The following is a 22,734-nucleotide window of genomic DNA, read 5'->3' as shown; positions in this document are numbered from 1 at the left end:
TCTTGAAAGCTGAGAACGTATCAGCAGATTGTGTGGAGGTTGTAAGCTCATTCTACCACAGAGGAACAGAGAGTGAATGACTTTGTGACTCTTTACGACGGGACCATCAGGCGGTGCTCGTTAATTGACGGCAGAGAGCAGGTTGGGACATAGACCTGGAGGAGTGAATTGAATTAAGAGGGTGCGGTTCCATCGGCTGTCCTGAGGGCCAGAGTCAAAGCCTTGAATTTGATGCGGGCAGCTACTGGCAGCCAGTGTAGTGAAATCAAGAGTGGGGTAACATGAGCCCTTTTTGGCTGATTGAAGACCAGACACACTGCAGCATTCTGGACCATCTGCAGTGGCTTAATCGTGCTAGCTGTGAGGCCGGCCTACGGGGCATTGCAGTAATCCAGTTTTAAGATTACCAGGAGCTGTGTAGCATATTCAGACAGGAAAGGTCTGATTTTCCTGATGTTGTAAAGCGTGAACCTGCAAGATTGGGTGGTTGTTGAGACATTGGCAGCGAAGTTATTAAACAAAACCGAACTTTATGTTCATAGGTTTCTTATGTTGGCAACTCCTTACTAGATGCTTCATATGTGTCCACTTTTCATACATTCATTTACATACACATTTACATAGATTACTCTTAAATAAGTACTATTTCTTTTTTTTTTCTCCCCCTTTTCTCCCAATTTGGAACGCCCAATTCCGACTACTTAGTAGGTCCTCGTGGTGGCGCGGTTACTCACCTCAATCCGGGTGGTGGAGGACAAGTCTCAGTTGCCTCCGCTTCTGAGACCGTCAGTCCGCACATTCTATCACATGGCTCGTCATGCATGACACCGCGGAAACTACGCATGTGGAGGCTCATGCTACTCTCAGCGATCCACGCACAACTTACCACGCGCCCCATTGAGAACGAGAACCACTAATCGCGACCACGAGGAGGTTACCCCATGTGACTCTACCCTCCCTAGCAACCGGGCCAATTTGGTTGCTTAGGAGACCTGGCTGGAGTCACTCAGCACACCCTGGATTCGAGCTCACAACTCCAGGGGTGGTAGTCGGTGTCAATACTCGCTGAGCTACCCAGGCCCCGTTAAATAATTACTATTAAGCATTTGAGGTATTAAACGTGAGTTAAAATGACTCGGCAGGTATTGCATGAAAATCACCCATTTATGCATGTTCTTATAACCACATATCAATGATTTGTATTTGTAAATGATTTATTAGTAATTAATGAACCTCTTTGAAAACCATAAACAATGGGAACATCAATGTAACATGTTACCAGTCTTTGCATCAATTCAAATGTGTTCACCTTTCCCTGTGGTGCTACTGATAATGCGTTTCACGTCCAATCTCCACGACACTGGTTCTTGTTGCATGGCAGATACCAGTACGAGGAGTTATCAGTTAATATTTTTGCCCCATTGCATAAGAAATTTGGACTCTATTTTTAACTAAAAACACAAAATGAAATGTGAAAAAAACCAGATGTGATGCAACCACCAAAGACTCGTTAGAGTCATGTACTAAGAATAATTTTCGGATTATTTAATATTTTATTAAACGAGATTAATTGATAAATTGTTTATTTGACTTAATTAAAGAGATGTTTTCCCCTTCTTTTAGAATTATAGGAAACAATTAAGTATTATGTATGCAGGTCCATTAAAATTGTGAATTTTAAAGAAGAAGGGCATGGTTGAACAAAGTCTTTTGACCATGACAGATCATGTTTATTTGTGAAATGGCTTAGACTGCTATAATAACTCCCGTCAAATGTCTGTTTACATAGACCAGTGTGTATGCCCGCTGTTGAGGGTTGAGGATGAGTGACCAAACCAACAGCTGTTCCTGTATCTTCCTGTGTGTGCATGTGGCAGTGCATCCCATCAGTATTCTGATAGCAGGGCCTGCACTCAGACAATAAGAGGAAAAGGAGAATGAAAAATATGACATGTGTGTTCATCACAAACTGTATGCCACATCTTAAAGTGCAGACAGCACAGAAACATGCTCATAAGTCACCCAGTGTGTTAGAGAGTATTGTGAACTGGCTGTGCTATGCAGAAGTTCTTATTAGAGGAAATGCTCAGAAATGAGCTCAGCCAGTGAAAACTGTCATTTTTGAGAGATACTGTTCTTTATTTCCTGTGTTCAGCGTCAGCATTCTCAGAGAGATATCTGGGTCCTCCCAAGCCTGATCGGAGAGCATACGAGGTACATCTCCTGCAATTTACAGTCTGTATATTGTATTTGCAGTTTACGGACAATATTTTCAAAATGATCTTTAATATTTCTGCAGATGGCCAACCTCGCATACAGAGCGTCCCAGTTCACTGATAAGAAGTTTTTAATCATTCATCCAACCGCAGATGGTGGGTTCACTCCTCACTTCTTACAATGCCTTTTATAATCAAAATAATGCTTTTAATTAACACGCATCTTTCATTTACTTTATAGAAAAGGTCCACTTTCAGCACACAGCCAAATTCATTTCCAGGTTAATCAGCGAGAGAGCAAATTACACTCTGCAGGTAAGTGCGCAACTGTCCTCTTTTTTTCTGGGTAGGGTTGAAGCAGCGTACGTAGAATTACTTTTTGAAAAGTTCCTCAGTTGGGATGTAAAGTGGAGGCTTAGTATTTACTAGTTAGTTTGTAACTTGCATGGTTGCACTTTTTCTGCGTAACACAAGATTTAGGTAGTAAGTAATAAACATTGGTAGGTTGCACCAGGCCTTTCAGCCTCATTTTTAATTCACGTAAAATCTACCCTGTAATCAAGAAGTGCATATCAGTTACATAAACTGTCAACGTGTGATAAATCTAATTTCCATTCATTATATACACTAAACTGGAAATGCATTTAACAGTCATGAAATGTATAGATTTAAAGAATGTTATTATTAATGTGTATTTAATATAGTATTAATATGTCAGTAATAAATAATCAGGAATTGTATGCCAAAATTGATCAGGGACAATAATTGAATTCTAATAGAAAATAGACTTTTCTTTCATTTATATTTTTGTGAAATCTAACATGCAAATGTAGTTGTCCATATGGTTTCTTAAACCTTCAAAAAAGTGTTGCATTTCTATATTGTATCCAGTATTTACATGGAGCCAGCAGAAATCCAGAGCACATTTGGAGACTTCTCTCTAGTAAACAAGTGTAAATTGTCAACATTATTTTATACTGTATGTCTAAAGGATTGAAGTCAGACAGTTATTCTTATTTAGACAGTTATGTTGGATTAGAGGCTTCCACTTTACATTTTACATGCGGTTTTAAAGTTTACTGGTGCTACATACTAATAATATATAATAGTGCGCTGTCATTTTTATTCTGTTGGTTCATGTATTTCATGTCTTTTATTTTGAAAGTTTAGTTCCTGTTTCATGTCATGTGGTTCCCTTGTCATGTGATTTCATGTTTTCCCTCCATGTTCATGTGTCTTGTTTTCACTGGTTTATTGTTTGATTATTTTGTTATCAGTTCTGTCTGTTCATTGGTTCCCTCATCTTTGTTTTACCCATTGTCCATGTATTATTTCCTCATGTTTACCATTGTCCTTTGTCAGGTGTTGTGTTTGTGTAGCGTGGTCAAGTCAAGTCAAGTCTATGTCAAGTCATTTATGTTTGTTATGGTTTGGATTCTCATTTTGGTATCACTTATGTAAATAAAATGCACTTGGGTTCATCTTTACTTCATCGTCATCAGCTTCATCATTGTCAGTACCAATGTTACAGTAGCAACGTTACATGTCCACATCGTAACTTAGTGCCCATTGACATTACAGCTAGGCTAAATTCTGATTTACGTACGGCTGGTGCCTCCACAGTAGTTTGGAAGTCTGCCCCCATTATACACAACAGTTTTATTTCTGCTAACAAGTAACCCAGTATTCCTCTGTGAGACTGCATCTTTGTACATCCTCTAGGCCCTGAGTGTGAAGATCCAGATATAGTTCATTAAAGGTGTGGGAGGTCAGGGGTATGTGGGTACTGAGCCCCTCTAAACACCCAGAGCTCTGAGCGGCTTCTGCCAGAAGAGGGATTAGACACGCACTCATTAAAACATTATGCAGGCCACTCTCATGAGAACACACTGTATAATCCCATTATATTCCTACACTGGGAGATTTCCTCTCTGCATTCTGCACCATAATAGATTGCTATTAATTGCTGTTCATTGAATGACTCTGAATTGATCAGGGGAGATCTTCATTAGGAACACTATGATTGTTACTTTGGCAAGCTGCTGTTCTCAATTTATCATCTGTTAGGAAGGGTTAGGACTGCCACACACAAACTTTGCATTATTTCAGTAGGTTGATGCTTCTTTTAGTGGCATCAGTTTATCACTGTAGTTAGAAAATGAGTTGTTCACAATGTTTTTTTTTTCAACCCTGCCTCGTAGAATCATGTTATAACAGTATATATACATTTCTGCCAAATGATTCATACTTGGCTCGTTGTACATATCATGGCAGTTTCCTGGTGAAATGAACACTAGAGGCAATACAACAACAATTACTTTTATTCACTTTCACACAAATCACGAGTAAATCGTCAGATTATCAGTTCATAAACAGTTCATTAGAACCCTGTTCCTCACACAATGCTATTTTTTGACATCTAAACACTTTTACTATATTGCAGGGGTCGGCAACCTTTTTGATATGGAGTGCCATTTATTATTTTCCTTGTCAGTGGCTGTGCCCACGAAAGTGCTTCAGTGGAAGAAAACTTGCATATTTGTACAAAATGAGTTAACACCATGAATGTCACAAATCTGCTTTTTTGATTAGTGATCGTGAAATTGTGAAATTTGAAATATGTCTTATTTTATGTCATACATTTTTCAAAATCATGCAGAGTTGTTATCACTAGCACGCAAGCAACAGCGAGAGTGGAGCAGGCTATTTTATTTACTTATGGAGTCCCTCGCACCTGCATGCTAATCTACATCTTGATGTAATCCTTCCTCTGATCACGCAGTGTGTTTTCATGAGCTGAATGGGAAGCTAAACACTAATAAAGTGGGACGAGACTGCAGTATAGCCAACAGATTCGCACATCGCAAGCTAATCAATCCAGGCAGTGCTTCACTTTTGGTGAATCGTGTGAGTAAACATGCCCGCAAAATCCTAACTCTTTATTTCCAGGTATAATTTATATTTTAAATTACACTCAGATTTTTGAACTCCATGATGTGTGTTTATATTTACTCTTTTAATCGTTTAATGTAGTTTGGAGAGTGACCGTCATTGTTGTTTAAGGAGGTTGTAAATTGGGTTGAAAATCAGCTGAATTAATAGTGGTGTCTTCTTATTTACAGTGCATCACATGATGTTCTGAAAGCAAAAAGAAACAAATGAAACACAAATTGTTGGGTGTCATCTGCTCAAACTCGCATTGTGCGCTGTGCCACCGGTTCGTGATGCACGAATGGCCTGCACGTGCTGTGCAGTCTCATCACACTTTAACTTTAGCCTCCCATACTGCTCAAGAAAGTGCTGTGTGATCACGAAGAAGGATTACATCAAGATGTAGACTGGAATGCAGATGCGAGGGACTTTATATACATTAAATAGTCTACTCCTCTCTCGCTATTGCTTGCATGCCAGTGATTACCCCTTCGCGTGCCAATGTTGTCAAGCGTGCTATAGGTTGCTGACCCCTGTTATAGTGCATGACTTGTAAAGTGATACATTTTAACGTTTGCATTACATAACCAACTACAATTATAAGCTTGTTCAAGTGTGATCAATTTGTGCAGTAGCTCAACTGATTGAGTGTTGCACTTGAGATCTAAATGAGTGGAGTACGAGTCCTGGAGAACACACCCTAGAAGAAGCACCACAAAATGACGTGGTTGCTTCAGCAATTGTTTCTCATCTCACATTTGCTTTTTCTGAAACTATCGGTTTGGTTTAGGTTTAAGGTTTAGGGTAGAGAGGTCTGTTTTGTTGATTTAAAACTCGATAGAGCAACTTGCTTTTAGCACCACACAGTGAACATTTCATCTCAGAACTGCCGCAATACTTGTAAATAACCAAGTTCATCTTGCAAAAATGTCGCCACAGTCACAGAATTTTCATGAGATCTGGCTGTATTTTTTTCCGCACATTTTCTCCCTTTTGGTTTTACTACCAAAACGACAAATTGTATACATCATGTGGTTCACTTTTCCAAATATGCCAAATAGCTTTTATTAAATTTGTATTATATTTTAAAGATAAATGTTCTCCCAAACAGATGAGGTTTTTAAAGCTAATGCTCGATTGAGTTTTAAATCAACAAAACCGACCTCCCTACCCGAAACCTAAACCTAACCGATAGTGTCAGAAAAGTACATTGTGAGATGAAAATCTCAGTTTTGTGGTGCTTCTATGACACTTTCAGCTCATGTGTCGACTTGCGTGCTCTTCAGAACTCATACTCTGGTCCTTTACACCACAAGTGCAACACTCTTTCAGTTGAGCCACAGCACAATTTGATCACATTGAAACAAACTTGTAAATATAGTTAGTTACGTAATGCAAATGTTAAAATCATCTTACATGCCATGTGCTATATATTAAAAGTGTTTAGATGTCTTAAAATAGTACTGTGTGAGGAACAGGGTGAAAATTGAGTGTTTATGAACTGATAATCTGCCGTGCCACGAGCCACGTAAAATTCTTTTTGCTGAAATGTAGGTATAGTAACGTGATTCTCTAAGACCAGGTTGCCAATACCAATTGCAAACCATAGTCTAGAATCCACATGAATCATATCCCAGACTTAGGTGCAAGTCCTTAAGTTTGGAAAATATCTTTATAGCGACCAAACAAAATCTGATGTCAAACAAATTTTGTGCAATGTTCTAGACTAGCAGTAATGATATTGAGCTGATTATCATGTCATTGTGTCCTTCATTAGATCTACCCAGATGAAGGTCACTTCATTCACAATGACGGAACGCGGCAGCATCTTAGTCAGTCACTGGTCAACTTCTTTGAAGAGTGTTTCCGGCTCCCGGAGCTCGTGTTTGAGGAGGTGTTGGAGGAGGAGAGCGAAGAGGAGGGTTAGTCCACTCCATCCATGATGCCCAAGTTCAAAGCCAGCTCTTTTTGCCACATAATATGCAACTCATAGATTTCAGCCCTCCTGTTTTCAGTTTGTTCAGTCAACGGTCCCTTCACACCTCGCGGTGTCGCATGCTGACTCTGAAACTCCCCTTCAGGTGCTCCTCACAATCCATCACCCCTCTTCAGACTGCAGTCGTGCAGTACGGCGTTGAATTTGGCTGGCGCTACATCATCCCTCTCAACCCGGCAGGCCAGTTATGAGCTTCTGAGGGTGTTGTGAAGAAGTTTCTGGCCTGTCCATCACGTTGACAGATGAGAGGGTGATGGGCTTTGAATCCCTATTGCTGTGAAACTCACAGGAAACTGAGAAGGTCTGGAGTTGCAACAGCGAGACTAATGGGTCATTTGGTGTTCGATTCAAATAGATATTTGGTGTTTCGGGAATTGCGGGGGGTTGTTGTTGGGGAAACGTGTCATTTGTGCTTCAAACGATCTTCTCATGTCCAGTTGTGCTCGTGTCTGGTGTTTTCAGTGTTCAAGCGTGTCGCAGTCTTGGAAATCTTGTAGCCTCAAGTGTGTATTTAGATGGTGTTAATTCATCGTGAAAACTTCATCAAGCAGAAGGGGAGCAGAAGTAATGATTATCATTATTCTCAGAGACCATGACAGTTTGAAATGACTGTTGACGCCACCTCTCAGTGTGTGTTTGGTCTCTCAGTACTGAAAAAAGCACACTATCTTGTTTTAGTCACTGTGCCTTACTATGGAGGCGAACAGTCTTTACTGTACGAGGAGCCTCCGTATAAATACCACGAGTCATTCAAGGCTCACGATTGATTGACTAAAATCATGTCTGTACTTAAATTCAAAAACAAAATGCATTATTGACTGTGATAGCATTATGATGACTCTGTTATTAGTAAATTATGTTTTTAACACTCTTGATTTGTGCATGTGTGTGCTAGCATTGTTTTATCGCCAACAAAAACAAACTTGTTTGACGTCCCGCTAATAGTGGCTTTCCATCCACTATAAGATCAAGTAATGGAGCATGAAATTAAAATGTATGATTTCAGCATTACCTCAGTATTAAACTAAAACTCCTTTGAGGGTTTAGAGACACTTTGTATTTCATGTTGATACATGCCCAAAAAATCTGTACATAAAGGTATAATAAGTTGGGTAGAAAAACTACTGAGTGTTTAAAGAATAGTTCGCACAAAAATTAAGTTCACTCACCCTCATGTTGTTCAAACCTCGTATGACTTTCGATCTTCCATGCAAAAAAGGGGGTGTTTTGAAAAATGTTTATGTTGCTCTTTCCATACAATGTAAGAATATAGTGACCAGGGATTGTCAAGCTCCAAGAAGGACTAAAACAACAAAAAAGCACCATGAATGTAGTTCAAATGACTTTTATATTCCAAATCCTCTGAATTTTATACAATTACTTGGCGTGAGAAACATACGGAAATTATAAGTCATTCATTTAACTAAATTAACTCAAATGTACATACAGTATACAGTATGTGCATATATATATATATATATACACAATGCATTAAACATGCGTTGCACCAGGTTTTACCGCCAAAAATGCCCAACGGCATTTGTTTTTCTTGCATGTCACGTGAAAAGTCACGACACACCAAACTTTGAACAAGCGTGAATGAGATTTGAGAGGGAAGATTTTTTTTTTAACATCTCAACTCAAGTTCTAGTCTTTTCATCACTTCCGAAAACTTTGAATATAGCACACGAGTTTAAGGTGACTATTTTATGGTGATTTTTTTTTTTTTTTTTTTTTTGGAGCTCAACAGCATCCATCCTCATTCACTTTCTTTGTATGGAAAAAGCAACATGAAAATGTTTCCTAACATCTCTTTTTGAGTTTTGTGTAAGAATTAAAGTCATATGAAACAACATGAAGGTGAGTGAATTATTCCTTTTACGTTTGAGCAATACAGTACTGTGCAAATGTTTCGCATTACAGGAGTGGCCAACTAACTCCAGTTTGCTCATTTTCATTATTTAAGTCATTAGAGTCATTTATGGTATTGTCTCAGTGCTTTGCACAGTACTGTTTATTAACAGTTTATCAGTTGTAACTTTTGCATATTAAAGCTCTTGAGGATGAAATGTGTTTTGTTTGAATGAAATGTTCATGTTTAATCTTGATGCATTCATAGTGCATGTCAAAAAACCATTTGCAACAAACTTTATTTTTTAAAACTGGTAAAATGTGTGCATAGTATATTTGACGGCTTGAATGTTCTTTATTGACCTGCATATCATTTCCGGTAGTTTCGTGGGTGAGATCTCAGTCTTGTCTGCTTGATGTATAAATGTTACTCAAATATCATTTAAGTCTCTGAATATCTGAGTGTTACTTGTACATAAAGCGTTTGAAGGTGTTTTGTTCTCCTGTATTGAGGCTGGTGGAGGTCACAGTTACAACGAACTGAATGTGCGCAATGAAAAATAATCACATGGGACCAAGGGTATGATGGGATTACCATATAATGACTGGGAAAGAGTTTGACATATTGTGACAACTGTCAGAATACAAACTATTTTATCATCACCTTTGTTATGATTTGTTTTGATCCTCACATGGAGAGAGAAAAAGGACAAATGCATAAGTAACCAAAATAAACTGAAAGCCTTCATCATTGCTGTCCCAATGTCTTGCTTGATAACAGTGAATTAAGTTAAGGAATAAAACACTGTGGGGGCCTGGGTATCTCAGCAAGTATTGATGCTGACCACCACCCCTGGAGTCATGAGTTTGAATCCAGGGTGTGCTGAGAGACTCCAGCCAGGTCTCCTAAGCAACCAAATTGGCCCGGTTGCTAGGGAGGGTAGAGTCACATGGGGTAACCTCCTCCTGGTCGTGATTAGGGGTTCTTGCTCTCAATGGGGCACGTGGTAAGTTGTGCGTGGATAGCTGAGAATAGCATGAGCCTCCACATGCTGTGAGTCTCCGCGGTGTCATGCACAACGAGCCACGTGATAAGATGCACGGATTGATGGTCTCAGAAGTGGAGGCAACTGAGACTTGTCCTCCGCCACCTGGATTGAGGTGAGTAACCGCGCCACCACGAGGACCTACTAAGTAGTGGGAATTTGGCATGCCAAAATTGGGAGAAAAGGGGATAAAAACAATACATTAAAAAAAAGGAATAAAACACTTAAAGGTTGCACAGAAAAAATAAATAAAAAAAAGAATGTCATGCAGGTTTGGAACAACATGAGGGAGAGTAAATGATTATAGAATTTTCATTTTTGTGTGAATAAGAGAGAGGATAAAGTATGTGAAGTTTGCAGTTTATAAACTTTGCAATAGCACAATACCATACTATATTTTTGCAGTGTGTAGTATAAATGGTTGTTTCTTCAACTTCGGCCACTTTTAGCACAGACTTCTAGAGTAAAGTCTCATTAAAACATTTTCACACTTTCATTGATTTAATTTGTCTACTAACAATGTCCAACAGTGTATGTACATGCATCACAGGTTTATGTCATTTTTGTCATGAAAATTCCCACCATAGTGTCATTTCCAGCACATCTCAAATTCTGTATTGTGTTTAATAGAATTCTGTGCTGGAAAGGACACTGATGGAAATAACATTTTTAAAGGAATAGTTCACCCAAAAATGAAATTCTCTCATTATTCACTTACCCTAATGCCATCCCAGATGTGTATGACTGTCTTTCTTCAGCAGAACACAAATGAAGATTTTTAGAAGAAGACGGAGCTCTGTCAGGTCCTTATAATGGAAGTAAACTGGTGCCAGCACTTTGACGGTCCAAATGTCACATTTAAGCAGCATAATAGTAATCCACACGACTCCAGTCGATCAATGAATGTATTCTGAAGTGAACTGATAGGTTTATGTAAGAAACAAGTCGATAATTAAAAAGTTTTTAACTTTAAATTGTCGCTTCGGTACTGGGCTTTGATTCAGTTTGAAATGGCTGAACTCTCGAGTGATGTTCGTTCTTCTGTTGTAAATAGGCTTGTTCGAGATGCCGAACGCCTCGCCTTGAAAGAATACGAGAGTAGACGGCTGCAGTCGGGAGGAGTGAAATAAGTGCTGTCAAGTCAGACAGTTCTCACATCTTTTAGTAGATCAGACACCTTTGAGATCAAAGGCAGATAATGCGGGATTCACATTCATGTGCTGTTGCTGATAAAGTGGATATAATTTAAATTCTGTTGTTTTAAAATGAAAATAAATATGATGAAAAAGAAACTAAATGTACCTGTTATTTTATTTCAACAATAAGATGTGTTTTTCCATCCATTTTTAGTTTAATAAAGACACTTATCTTGGATATTTCAGAAATATGATCAAAATCACATATACCCAGTGGCGGTTCTGGCTTACTTGGTGCCCTAGGCAAGATCGGACATGGTGCCACCCTTAACTTCCCACCCCGATTTTACAATGTTAACAACTTTTTTTTTTTTTTTTTTACAGAACTATGCTTTAACACAAAATATATAAAAGGGATAGTTCACCCAAAAATAAATATTCTCTCATCATTTACTCACCCTCATGCCATCCCAGATGTGTATGACTTTCTTTCTTCTGCAGAACACAAATGAAGATTTTTAGAGGAATATTTCATCTCTGTAGGTCCATACAATGCAAGTACATTTTGGCCAGAACTTTGAAGCTACAAATATCAGATAAAGGCAGCATAAAAGTAATCCATAAGACTCCAGTGGCTTAATCCATGTCTTCAGAAGCAATAAGATATGTGTGGGTGAAAAACTGATCAATATTTAAGTAATTTTTTTACTCTATATCTCCACTTTCACATCTTAAAGTCACAAGTTTAATTTCACTTTCAGATCTGAAAGTGTAAATGGAGATTTAGAGTAAAAATGGATTATCAATCTATTTCTCACCCACACCTATCATATCGCTTCTGAAGATATAGATTTAACCACTGGAGTCTTATGGATTACTTTTATGCTGCCTTTATGTGCTTTTTGGAGCTTCAAAGTTCTGGCCAACATTCACTTGCATTTTATGGACCTACAGAGCTGAAATATTCTTGTAAAAATCAAAGCAAGCCATGTTTCTGGAATGGCGTGAGGGTGAGTAAATGATGAGAGAATTTTCATTTTTGGGTATAACTAGACAATGAATATAGAAATGAACAGTGTTGGGTAAGTTACTTTCAAAAAAAGTAATCCAGTACTGATTACTAATTACTTTTGGGAAATTGTAATTAGATTACTAATTACTTAATTTGGAAAGTAATTAAATTACTCATTACTTTACTTTGAAGTTACTTTCTACCAATCAAACCTGTGAAAAAAAAAAAAATGTGACACTAACAGCTTTTTTAGTACTTTAATATTGACTGAAATATTAACCAAATTACAGCAATATGACAAAGACAGCAACTTGGCTAAAGAGATCCGAACTTAACTTTCTTATCTCAAATATGCTGTAGTAGTATCTTCTGGTGTGTGTGTTTGTGTGTGTGTATTTGAATGATTGCTGTTTCTTTTCGATGTGCATATACAGGTTTGCTTGTGTGTTGCATCATGCATGTGTATGTGTGCATGATAAGGTGACCATACGTCCGTGTCCTCTTTTTTTAGACCTTAAAAAAGCGTCCGGCCGGGATTTCTAAATTTGTGAAAATGTCCGGGATTCGGCTTTAGTTGCATTATGATGTGCATCTGGTCTAATACTTCATTGTGTGTGCACACATATTTGCATTGTTTTAACCCCTCTTTGTAAGTCCCACCTTCTCGCACACCAATTGGTCGATTATAAGAGGCTTGCAGCAACTATTGGCCAAATTCCTGCCTGTCAATCTCTCCGCGAACGCGCGAAGCGCTGTTGTGTTCAGCATCAAACAGTTGCTTGACAGTAGCAGCAAATGACAGCTGAGTGGAAACAATGCCCAAACGAAAGTGTAAATTTATTGAAGATTTGCACAAAAAATGACCATGCTTTCATCCAGGTCGAGATCCGTGGGAAGCAGAATGTATGACATGTAAAGCTGGCGCTTATGTGTCAGTTGCTAATAAAGGTGCAAGTGATTTAGAAGCACACATTAGCTCTATGAAGCATAAAGGGTCAGCAAAAGGTGAAAGTTCATCAGGTAAATTATCAGACTACTTTTTGTGACCAGGTAAAATTATCACATTGCTTCATTTTCCATGGCCATTCAAAATAATAGTAATAGTAAATGAAGGTACACTCATGGCATCAAATATTTTAGTAAATGGACATTCAAAAGAATGTTGGACATTTTTATTTATTTATATATATTTATGTTATGCTAATAGAGTGTCCTTTTCACTGTATTAAAGTTTGCATTCATACAGTAATAACACTGTTTTGAACCCTATTATTCCACCCCCCAATCAGCCGAGGAGAGGGATAAATGCAGCTGAATGTGGCAGTTCGGGAGAGAGAGAGCCACACACAGCTGCCGTGTGTGTGTTTATGTTTGTGTCTTTTTGTTTAAGTTCTTATTAAAATATTACTTTGACTGTTCAGCCCATTCCCGCCTCCTCTTTTCCCATTTTTAACCTTGTTACAGTGCTATTACACATAATTCCTAATTTCAAATTTAACCCTCCCCTCCTAGTTTTCATTGATGCAAAATCATCATCTTTGTCAAATCTGCCCTGCAATCACATGGTTGATACTTATTTTCTCAAGACTACTGAGTCGATCCTGTGTCACAGTGTACATATACTGTTGATAATGGTTATCTTATGTTTGTTTAGAATGTAAGAATGCATTATGAACATCTATAATCCTAACCATTTAGAGCCTTTTAGGCTGAGTAGCCTGTCAGAAACAACTCACGGCACCTTTCCCCCATCTTGATCTTGCGAGCTCTGTGCGGGGTGGCATGATTTGGGGCACCTCCCTCCCATCGTGTTCATGCGAGCTCGGGGCGGGGTGACACGATTTGGGGCACCTTTCACCCATCGCGAGCCAGGGGCAGGATGGCACAATTCGGGGCACCTTTCTCCTATCATGATCTTGTGAGCTCTGTGCAGGGTCGATCAATCAGGTACCCTGTCATGCCACCCCAGAGAGCGTTGCCGCCCTAGGCGCTTGCCTATATCGCCTATACCAGGATCCGCTACTGCATATCCCATACAGAGATGGAACTGTCAGAGTGTTGGGAATATTCACATATAATTTATGCACATACAACATGATATTAGAGATAAAAAATAAAATAAAAATGAGAAGCGAATGAAACATCGTGGTTGTTTAAGCCTATGAGCATTAAGCTGTGTCATCAGCAAGTCATTTCCCATCATACCTTTAGTCTGCACAGTCAGGGGAAAGCAACTGTGCCCGACTGCACCGCCGTCGCGAGAGTTTTTTGGCATACGTCAGCATGACATCAGAGCTAGTTGGACCACACTCAGACACATTTCTAACCGGCATGCTCCTCGCGGTAATCACCGGTGATCGGTGCTGTGCAGATTTTGCTCATCTCGAACAAGCCTAATAAGTGCTGATTCCGAATTCTCGCGTGAACTTGCACAACAGCTACGTGATGCGTCAACTGCTGGCAGGAAGTGCTTTTTAAAAGTTAAAAACGTTTTAATTATCTATTTTGTTTTTTATACAAACGTATCGATTTGCTTCAGAATACATTCATTGATCAACTGGAGTCGTGTGGATTACTTTTAAGCTGCCTAAATGTGACTTTTTGACCATCAAAGCGCTCACACCCGTTTACTTGCATTATAAGGACCTGTCTTCTTCTAAAAATCTTCATTTGTGTTCTGCTGAAGAAAGACATCTGGGATGGCATCATTGAATTTTCATTTTTCAAATAAAATTGTTGACTCCTTTGTTTTGCTAAGGTTAATTTCACAGCTAACATTTTATGTATCCTAAATACACACAATTAAAATTTATTTTCACTTTTTACATAATTTGGAAAAATTACAGCTTGATTGGAAATGACAGGCAAATAAAAATATTCTTAGCACAAGTGATATTTATCTTGAATTTTAGTTTTCTTTAAACATCACTTGTCTCATATTTCATCTCAAGCATGCTCTTCACTGACACTTTTGTCCACTTGGTAAACAAGTACACGAACTTTTGAAAAAACTTTATTGGGGCAAAATTGTTTGGTGTGATAGAAATGATGCCACAACTATGGGACAGTCGTAAATTTTGAAAAATTAGCATTTTCACACAAATACTGAAATGGTTTATTTTCAAGTCACTCTGATAAGATTATCATAGTTTTAAATGGGATTTATATTTTTATAATGGAGTTAAAATCTCGTTGTTTTAATAAAAATCAACCACTGGGACATGAAATAACCCAAAGTTAAAGAAACACCCATATACTGTGGATAGTATGTTAATTTTCTGTATGCAGGGAATATGCAGATGACCTTCTTTGTTTGCCAAAATCTGCTGTATACTCAAGGCACATTGCATGGGATACTACATCCCACAATGTAATGTGCTTTATTAACTTTCATTCTCATTTGATTGGACTGATAACCATTTTTATTGCAGAGTCTGGATGCCACTCACAGAATGTGAGTAATGTATGCAATGTAATGAGGTCATTTTATGACAGTGTAACAAACAACTGTTTGAATTGTTTATTGTTGCATAATGCATTGTTTCTCATACTACTTGAAATAATATGTATGCAAAACTGTATTGCACGGTATTTCAATCTGAACATTGTGACACTAGCAGAACTGCACTGTGACAATATATGACACTGCAATCACGCCACAGTGTCCAAATCGAAGAATTGCATAACTTGATGAACAGTTTCTTGACATACATCTCCATCTAGTGGATATTCACAGTATTGCGGATCTCACTAAACTTTCAGAAATGAGTCTTGTATCATAGTTTCTACTTCATCTGCAAGCACACTAAAATCAGCCGGACACACTTTATGCAGATGATTTCCACTGTTTCTTAAACACTTCAGCAGAGCGTCATGCATCTGTTCTCGTCCTCCAATGGTGCAGAGTTTCTCTAACTGCTTAACAGGGTCCTGTGGGATATCTGGACACCGGAGGGCTTTTAAGACAGCTGGGGCAAACTTCCCATGGTGTGCTGTGGAGCATATCACAAGCGGACAGGTTCTGTCATGCAAATGGTCGGCGACCACTTTGCCAACTGCTGTGTGAGTGTCCATAATGTAGCCTGTTCTTGCATGCACCTCACAAATAGCCCGCAAACAATCGACCTCTGAGGACCAACCTGCTTGAACATCCAGGTGTATCTTCTGCCGTAAAGCCTCTGGTACTTTAAAGAACTGATCCCTTTCTAGATTCAAGAACAGATCTCTGACAAGACCCCCATCCCCATCAGACGCATGATGGATAAACCTCTCAAGATTCGAAGACTTCAGAATATCTATGGCAGGAGAGTTTGAAACAAGCAACTTCCTGCCGCTGAGATCATATTTGCCACTAGCGATAAAGTCGGATACAACGCAGTTATGATTGGATGCACAGATCACCTTCCGTATTGGGATTCCCATTTGTTTTGCATACAAGGCTGACATGGCATTGCCAAAGTTTCCAGTGGGGATGCACACATCAATGGGATCACCAAACGTCAGCACTCGATTTCGAAGCAGGTCCAGGTACGCCGAGCAGTGGTACACCACCTGTGGCAGCAGTCGAGCCCAGTTTATTGAGTTTGCCGTGCTAAGAACCGTGGCGTATTCAACCGCTATGTGTCCCGTCAAGCTTGAGTCCCCAAACATTCGCTTAATGGTCCTCTGGCAGAAGTCAAAATCGGACAAGATACTGGCAGACCTGGCATTTCTGTCTTGAAACCCGGTCATCTGTAGCTTCTGAATTTCACTCACGCCCTTCTCTGGGAAGAACACAAGCACACCAATCCTCTCGCGGTCGCTGTCTTTGAGATTCCTGAAGCCATTCAACACTGCGCTTCCGGTGTCCCCAGATGTTGCGACAAGAATGAGGTAGTTGCACATCTGCGGAAGGCAGTGGGCAAAAAGTTGTGGCATTAGTTGCAGCGCAAGGTCTTTGAAAGACGCAGTGGGGCCGTGGAAAAGTTCAAGGATATACTGATTCTCGGCGAGGTGTTTAAGAGGTACAACCGATTGACTAGCGAAGTTTCGCCCATAGGCACGATGCACCATTGCGCTCAAATCTACAGCAGACACATCCATTGGATGGATACAGTTTTCCAATATGGCCAAAGCTCTGCTAGCATATGGCAAGTCGGCAATTCTCAACCACTCAGAAGGTTCCAGTTTGGGAAATCCTTTCTTTGGTATGTAAAGTCCACCGTCTGGTGCAAGACCCTCTACAACAACGTCACTAAAGAACTTGGGGTCAGTTGTTGCTACATCATTTTGACTTGACTCAAGGCTTCTTGTTGAGACAAACGTCTCTGATTCTGAGTCCTCATACCTACCGAGAGTCCTCAGGACTTTATCGGCCACTTCCTCAACAGAATCTCCAGTCCCACAAAGCACTCGAGCATCCAGCCATTTCTCATAAAACTGTTTCCTGTACTGTAATATCTCTCGCATAGAAATGCCAGTGTCCTGACCAATGATTCTGTTCACCTTCATTCTGGAGAGCCTTAGCATAATATCCTCTATATCCACATCCAGATACAGGACCAGTCCAGAGCGCTTCAGATGCTGCATGGCGTCCATATGCAGTGGATTGGAGCCAGTCAGTGAAATGACACTTCCTGTAGCAGTGAAGTTGCAGACTGCTTGACCTTCTTCTTCAATGAAACGCTCTCCACCCACCTCAAAGAGCTTGTCTGACACACTCATCCTCCATGTTTTTTCAAGAACATCATCATCTATATCAATAACAGGCATCCCTAACCTGTGTCCCACAATCTGCCCCACACAGGTCTTCCCTGCTCCAGGAGGACCCATCAGGAGGATGTTTCTCTCATGGTGTTTAGAGATTTTACTAGATAGACATGCTTTAGTGAAGTGTGAAGAAGAACCAAGTGGAGCAAATAATAGGCAAGTCTTCAGCCTTCCCACTTCAGCCAACAACTTGCTGAAAGGGATCATCTTAGGGAAAAGATCATAGATTCTGGAAAACAGTAATATTTTACAGTATTAATACAATATGAGTAGATTTGACTGCTGCAGCACTAAAGTACAAAATATGTAAAGAATATAATCTATTACATTTATTCAGTCAGTCTAACCAATGTACTGTAATATGGAGGGTTTGTTTTATTAAACACTAAGTACATATGGTTTGCAGTTTCTATCTATTTATCTATCTATAAAATTGTTCCCCCAAGTAAATGTGGAAACTGAAACCATAAGCTGTGACTTGTAGAAGCATATTAAAATGAACAATATGGTTATAAATACTAATGTATTACTAATGTATTGATAAATGATATATATAGTTAAACATACTAACATTTTCTGATTGGGGTCTATTTTGAGAAAAATAAAAATGTTAATGAATTATCTGTCTGTCTGTCTATATAAGTACATTAGGCATTTATACTGATGTTTATACAGTAGCTTAGGTGCACGAACAACATTTTTACACTGATATTTCCAATAAGGCTGACACTTTATTTTACATTGTCCGTGTTACACATATTACATGTTGCTATTATTAATAACTAAAGTAATAACAATATATAAGTGCAGGCAGCTCTATAAAATAATTACACAGTAAATGATGTAGTTAATTAGCATAACTCGGTAAAGACTGTAAAATAAAGAGTGATCGCAGAAAGATTATAAGTTGAAACTGATAGGCTCACCTAAAGCACAGCGTTTATATGATAGTTCTGTTGAGATCGATACAACACACTTACATGTTCTCACGGCATATGTAAACAAAGCGCGTCAGTACGGCAACAGCGCGAGGACATTTTCCGTTTGCGTGCTGAACTCAAACTCTGGCTCTCATTGGCCTGACGTTTCCTGATAATAAATAAATGATGTTTTCAGAATTCCTTTTGGAATGTCATTTTTTTTTATTTTTTTTTTTATTAAATTTATACATTTTAACATCTGAAATTATGAAATTGTATTCGCAGAATAAAACAAAATAAGAGGTAAGCTGTTTACTGTTGCGAGGCAGCGGTTGTTATAGAGACGGATGGTAAACAGCACGGACTTCATCGGCCCTCACACTGCTTATAAAACACAGCCTGAAAACAGCTGTTGTTTGTTTCGTTTTCGCTGTTTTGTGAAATTTGTGCTCTGTATCAGCCACCATGGGCGACACCATCTATCCTCCAGAGAGCATCTATAATCTTATTCCCAGAGAAGAGGAGAAAACCACGAAACCTCCCAGGTACAGCATCTGACTGCTAGATCAAATGAGATAACGGGCCACAATAAGATGATCATATAATAAATCATTTTCTCCACCGCCATTTATCATCTATCGGTTCAGCTCTATCGTCTTTTATAAAGACGTTTTGAAAACTGTGAATTCACTGTCATTGTCTGGTTCTGATGAATCTCAAAAAGAATTGCATTCATTTTATTTATTTATTTATTTATTTATTTATTGTTGTTTTTTGTTTGTTTGTTTTTTTTTTTGTTTGTTTGTTTGTTTGTTGTTTTTTTGTTTGACCGGACAATGTTTTTGTATAATACACCCATTAATAACTTATTTTCAGGTACATGTCAAAGTTCAGAGAGCAGGTGAAACTGGAGAAAGAGTTGAATAAAGCCTCAAATAAAACTATGGGATCAGCAAAAGTGGATGTGCCGTCTCCACAGAAATATCTGCTGAAGCACTCCAAGGAACTCAAACTCCCTGAGAGTATGTGTCCTGCCTTTAATGTTTATTTCAGAAATTCTGGACAATTTAATATTAAATATGAACTTTTTCAAAATGTACGTGAATTGTAGTGAACTGGGTGATAGATGAGGTTCTTAGTTTTGAAATCACATTTGGCAATTTAATATGCAAAGGCTATAAAGACCTCTGAAGTTATTTGTCCTAATTTTAAAACTAACTTTTGACTAATGTATTTGTATTGTTTCAGAGAAACCATTTAAATATGAAGATCATGAACTACACAGTAAACCAGCAGTACCTGCAAGAACTGACAAGCCACTCATGGGTATCCACACCAACAAAAACTTTATTAAAACCAACGCTGTTGAGAATATCATGGCACTCCCAAAGAAACCACAGCCTGTTTGTGCTGATACCAAGAAGGGAGACAAACAACTCCTGGAGAACTCTGGGCTCGTCCCAAAATACATTAAGAAGAAGGTAACAGCTCCATTGCGGGATTAAAAGTATCAAGAAGTCCATACGACATGTGCACTGTATTCCAAGTCTTCTTTGGGTGAACAGTCCTTTTTAATATGGATAAATGTCTATGTTCAGAATGGAATACTAGCCTTCTGCAGTATATACTGAATACTGCCAACTATATTTTTAAATAGTGTGTGAAATAGTATGCATTGTGCAATGATAAACATTACAAACAGCAGTATGCAACATTGTTCCATTTTTAATCCAATTCTTTTCTGTCTGCATGGAATACCAGGATGACCTACTACTTTTGCCAAAGTGTTCAGTGTACAACAGAATACATTGCCCAAAATGCTGTATAATCCAAAATAGGATAAATAATGCAAATGATATAGCTACTGGTCGGAGGAGTGTTTATTGTTGCATATTGAGTATAATCCAACAGTTTTTTTGTAATAGGCCATTCCATCTTGGTTGTGTTGTGTTTCTCAGGACTATGGTCAAACTCCAGAGTATCTGCTCCAGCGCAGAGAGGAGGTGAGGAGAGCTCAGGAGGAGTATGACAGTTATGTGAAGGAGCGCATGAGAGAAGGGGCCATGAAACAGCTCTCTGAGGAAGAACGCATCAACATCCTGCAGGTAAACTCATAGAAATCAACTGTGACCCCTTCATACATTATTGTCTCCTGCATGTGTTTGAATTATTACTCCACTTGTAGTTGCTTTGGATAAAATGATCTGCTAAATGAATCTTTTCACAGACTCTGAAGAAGAACTGGGATGATCTTCATCATCAGTACCAGGGTCTCTCTGTTGTCACAGATACGACACCCAAAAAATACAGGAAGGAGCGTCTGGAGTTGGAGATGAAGCAGCTGGAGAAAGACATTGATCTGATTGAGCGACACAAGACCGTCTACATCGCTAATAACTGAGTGTGATTTTTGTTAAAAACATTTGAAACATGCAGAACTGCCTCAGTCTTTTTGCTTGTCTTCTTTTGTGGTCCTTCAGAAACAAATGGCAACAGTTTTGCTCCAGTTACAAGATTCAACAAGTAAATATGAGTACAATAAAGATCATGTTAGATGAACTGCATGGTCTCTGAGCATTTTCTTTAAAGTCATTATTGTTAAAATTGGTGTTGTCTTGGTGTTCATAATACCGCACAAGCCATTTGTTGTTATTGTTGCTGGCTGTGCATGTGTTAATGTCTCTGTTTAACCATCTGTGCCAACCCCATAAACAGTTTACTGCTGATCTAAGGAGGAGAAATTTGATCACTTGCTAGTAATTCATTCTGTTTTTGTTATTAGTGGTGTTTGCTGAGGGAAACATCACAATACTTTAGCTCATACATAGAATTAGAGATTTGAACAATCTCCTAACCCTCAGTATTACTCCTGCACAGTTTGTCTTACAGACATAAATGTTACCACCCAGAACACCCTAGCAACTGCATAGCAACACCCTGGCAACTACCCAGAACACCATAGCTACTGCTAAAAAGACTCAGAACACCTTAGCAAATGCATAGCAACAACCAAGCTAATACCCAGAACACCCTAGCAACTGCTAAAAACACTCAGAATACCTTAGCAACCGCATAGCAACACCCTGGCAACTAACACCATAGCAACTGCTAAAAAGACTCAGAACACCTTAGCAAATGCATAGTAACAACCTAGCTAATACCGGAACATCTTAGCAACTGCTATAAACACTCAGAACATCTTAGCTACTGCCTTGAAACACCCTGGCAAACACGCAGAACACCCTAACAATTGCTACACACACTCAGAACACATTAGCAGCCGCATAGACACACCCTGGCAACCACCCAGGACACCCTCTCAACTGCAAAAATCGCATAGCAACACCCTGGCAACCACCCAGAACACGCTAACAATTGCTACATACACTCAAAACACATTAGCAACCGCATATAAACACCCTGGCAACCACCTGGAACACCCTAGCGACTGCACACACACAAAAAAAGCTCAGAACACCTTAGCAACCACATAGCAACACCCTGGCAACCACTCCGAACACCCTAGGAACTGACAAAAACACTCGAACACCTTTGCGACTGACAGAAACACCCAAAATGTCTTAGCAAACACATAGCAACACCCTGATAACCACTCAGAACACCCTAACAACTGCTACAAACACTCAGAACACTTAGCAACCATATAGCAATACCCTTACAATGACCCAGATCACTCTAACAACAGCTAAAACACTCAAAACACCTTAGCAACACTTTAGCAACTGCTAAAAACACTCAGAACACTTTAGCGACTGCATAGCAACACCTTGGCAACCACCTGGAACACCCTAGCGACTGCACACACACAAAAAAAGCTCAGAACACCTTAGCAACCACATAGCAACACCCTGGCAACC

General features: G+C 39.1%; 3 protein-coding genes across 6 annotated transcripts in view; 2 read left to right on the top strand and 1 right to left on the bottom strand.

Moving 5' to 3' along the window:
• The window catches only part of LOC127434240 (dipeptidyl aminopeptidase-like protein 6), a 506,360-nt gene extending 496,615 nt beyond the window's left edge, over window positions 1-9,745 (top strand). For all 3 annotated transcript variants that reach the window (XM_051686825.1, XM_051686826.1, XM_051686824.1), the window contains 4 exons: window positions 2,156-2,214; window positions 2,300-2,372; window positions 2,458-2,531; window positions 6,925-9,745. In XM_051686825.1, the coding sequence (XP_051542785.1) occupies window positions 2,156-2,214; window positions 2,300-2,372; window positions 2,458-2,531; window positions 6,925-7,074 (356 nt within the window). In that variant the 3' untranslated portion in view covers window positions 7,075-9,745. The remainder of the gene's footprint in view (window positions 1-2,155; window positions 2,215-2,299; window positions 2,373-2,457; window positions 2,532-6,924) is intronic.
• A 5,488-nt stretch (window positions 9,746-15,233) lies between these two features.
• LOC127434241 (threonine synthase-like 1) lies at window positions 15,234-18,961 on the bottom strand. 2 transcript variants are annotated; one of them, XM_051686829.1, is made up of 2 exons: window positions 18,917-18,961; window positions 15,234-18,165 (listed from the first exon to the last, which is right to left on the bottom strand). In XM_051686829.1, exon 2 carries the CDS (start codon window positions 18,141-18,143, stop codon window positions 15,939-15,941), a length of 2,205 nt encoding a protein of 734 aa, XP_051542789.1. In that variant the 5' UTR covers window positions 18,144-18,165; window positions 18,917-18,961; the 3' UTR covers window positions 15,234-15,938. The 2 variants fall into 2 exon arrangements, with proteins under 2 accessions (XP_051542789.1, XP_051542787.1); XM_051686827.1 differs by having other exon boundaries at window positions 18,863-18,933.
• Window positions 18,962-19,213: 252 nt separating this feature from the next.
• Window positions 19,214-21,404, top strand: enkur (enkurin, TRPC channel interacting protein). The gene is made up of 5 exons (XM_051686864.1): window positions 19,214-19,401; window positions 19,733-19,878; window positions 20,105-20,337; window positions 20,815-20,961; window positions 21,084-21,404. The coding sequence occupies exons 1-5, from the start codon at window positions 19,322-19,324 to the stop codon at window positions 21,255-21,257; spliced, it is 780 nt and encodes a 259-aa protein (XP_051542824.1). The 5' UTR covers window positions 19,214-19,321; the 3' UTR covers window positions 21,258-21,404.
• Window positions 21,405-22,734: the final 1,330 nt, after the last annotated feature.

The sequence above is a fragment of the Myxocyprinus asiaticus genome, chromosome 44 (assembly GCF_019703515.2).
Source record: "Myxocyprinus asiaticus isolate MX2 ecotype Aquarium Trade chromosome 44, UBuf_Myxa_2, whole genome shotgun sequence".
In the NCBI taxonomy this organism is placed as follows: Eukaryota; Metazoa; Chordata; class Actinopteri; order Cypriniformes; family Catostomidae; genus Myxocyprinus; species Myxocyprinus asiaticus.
This window is presented reverse-complemented; position numbering and strand designations above follow the sequence as displayed.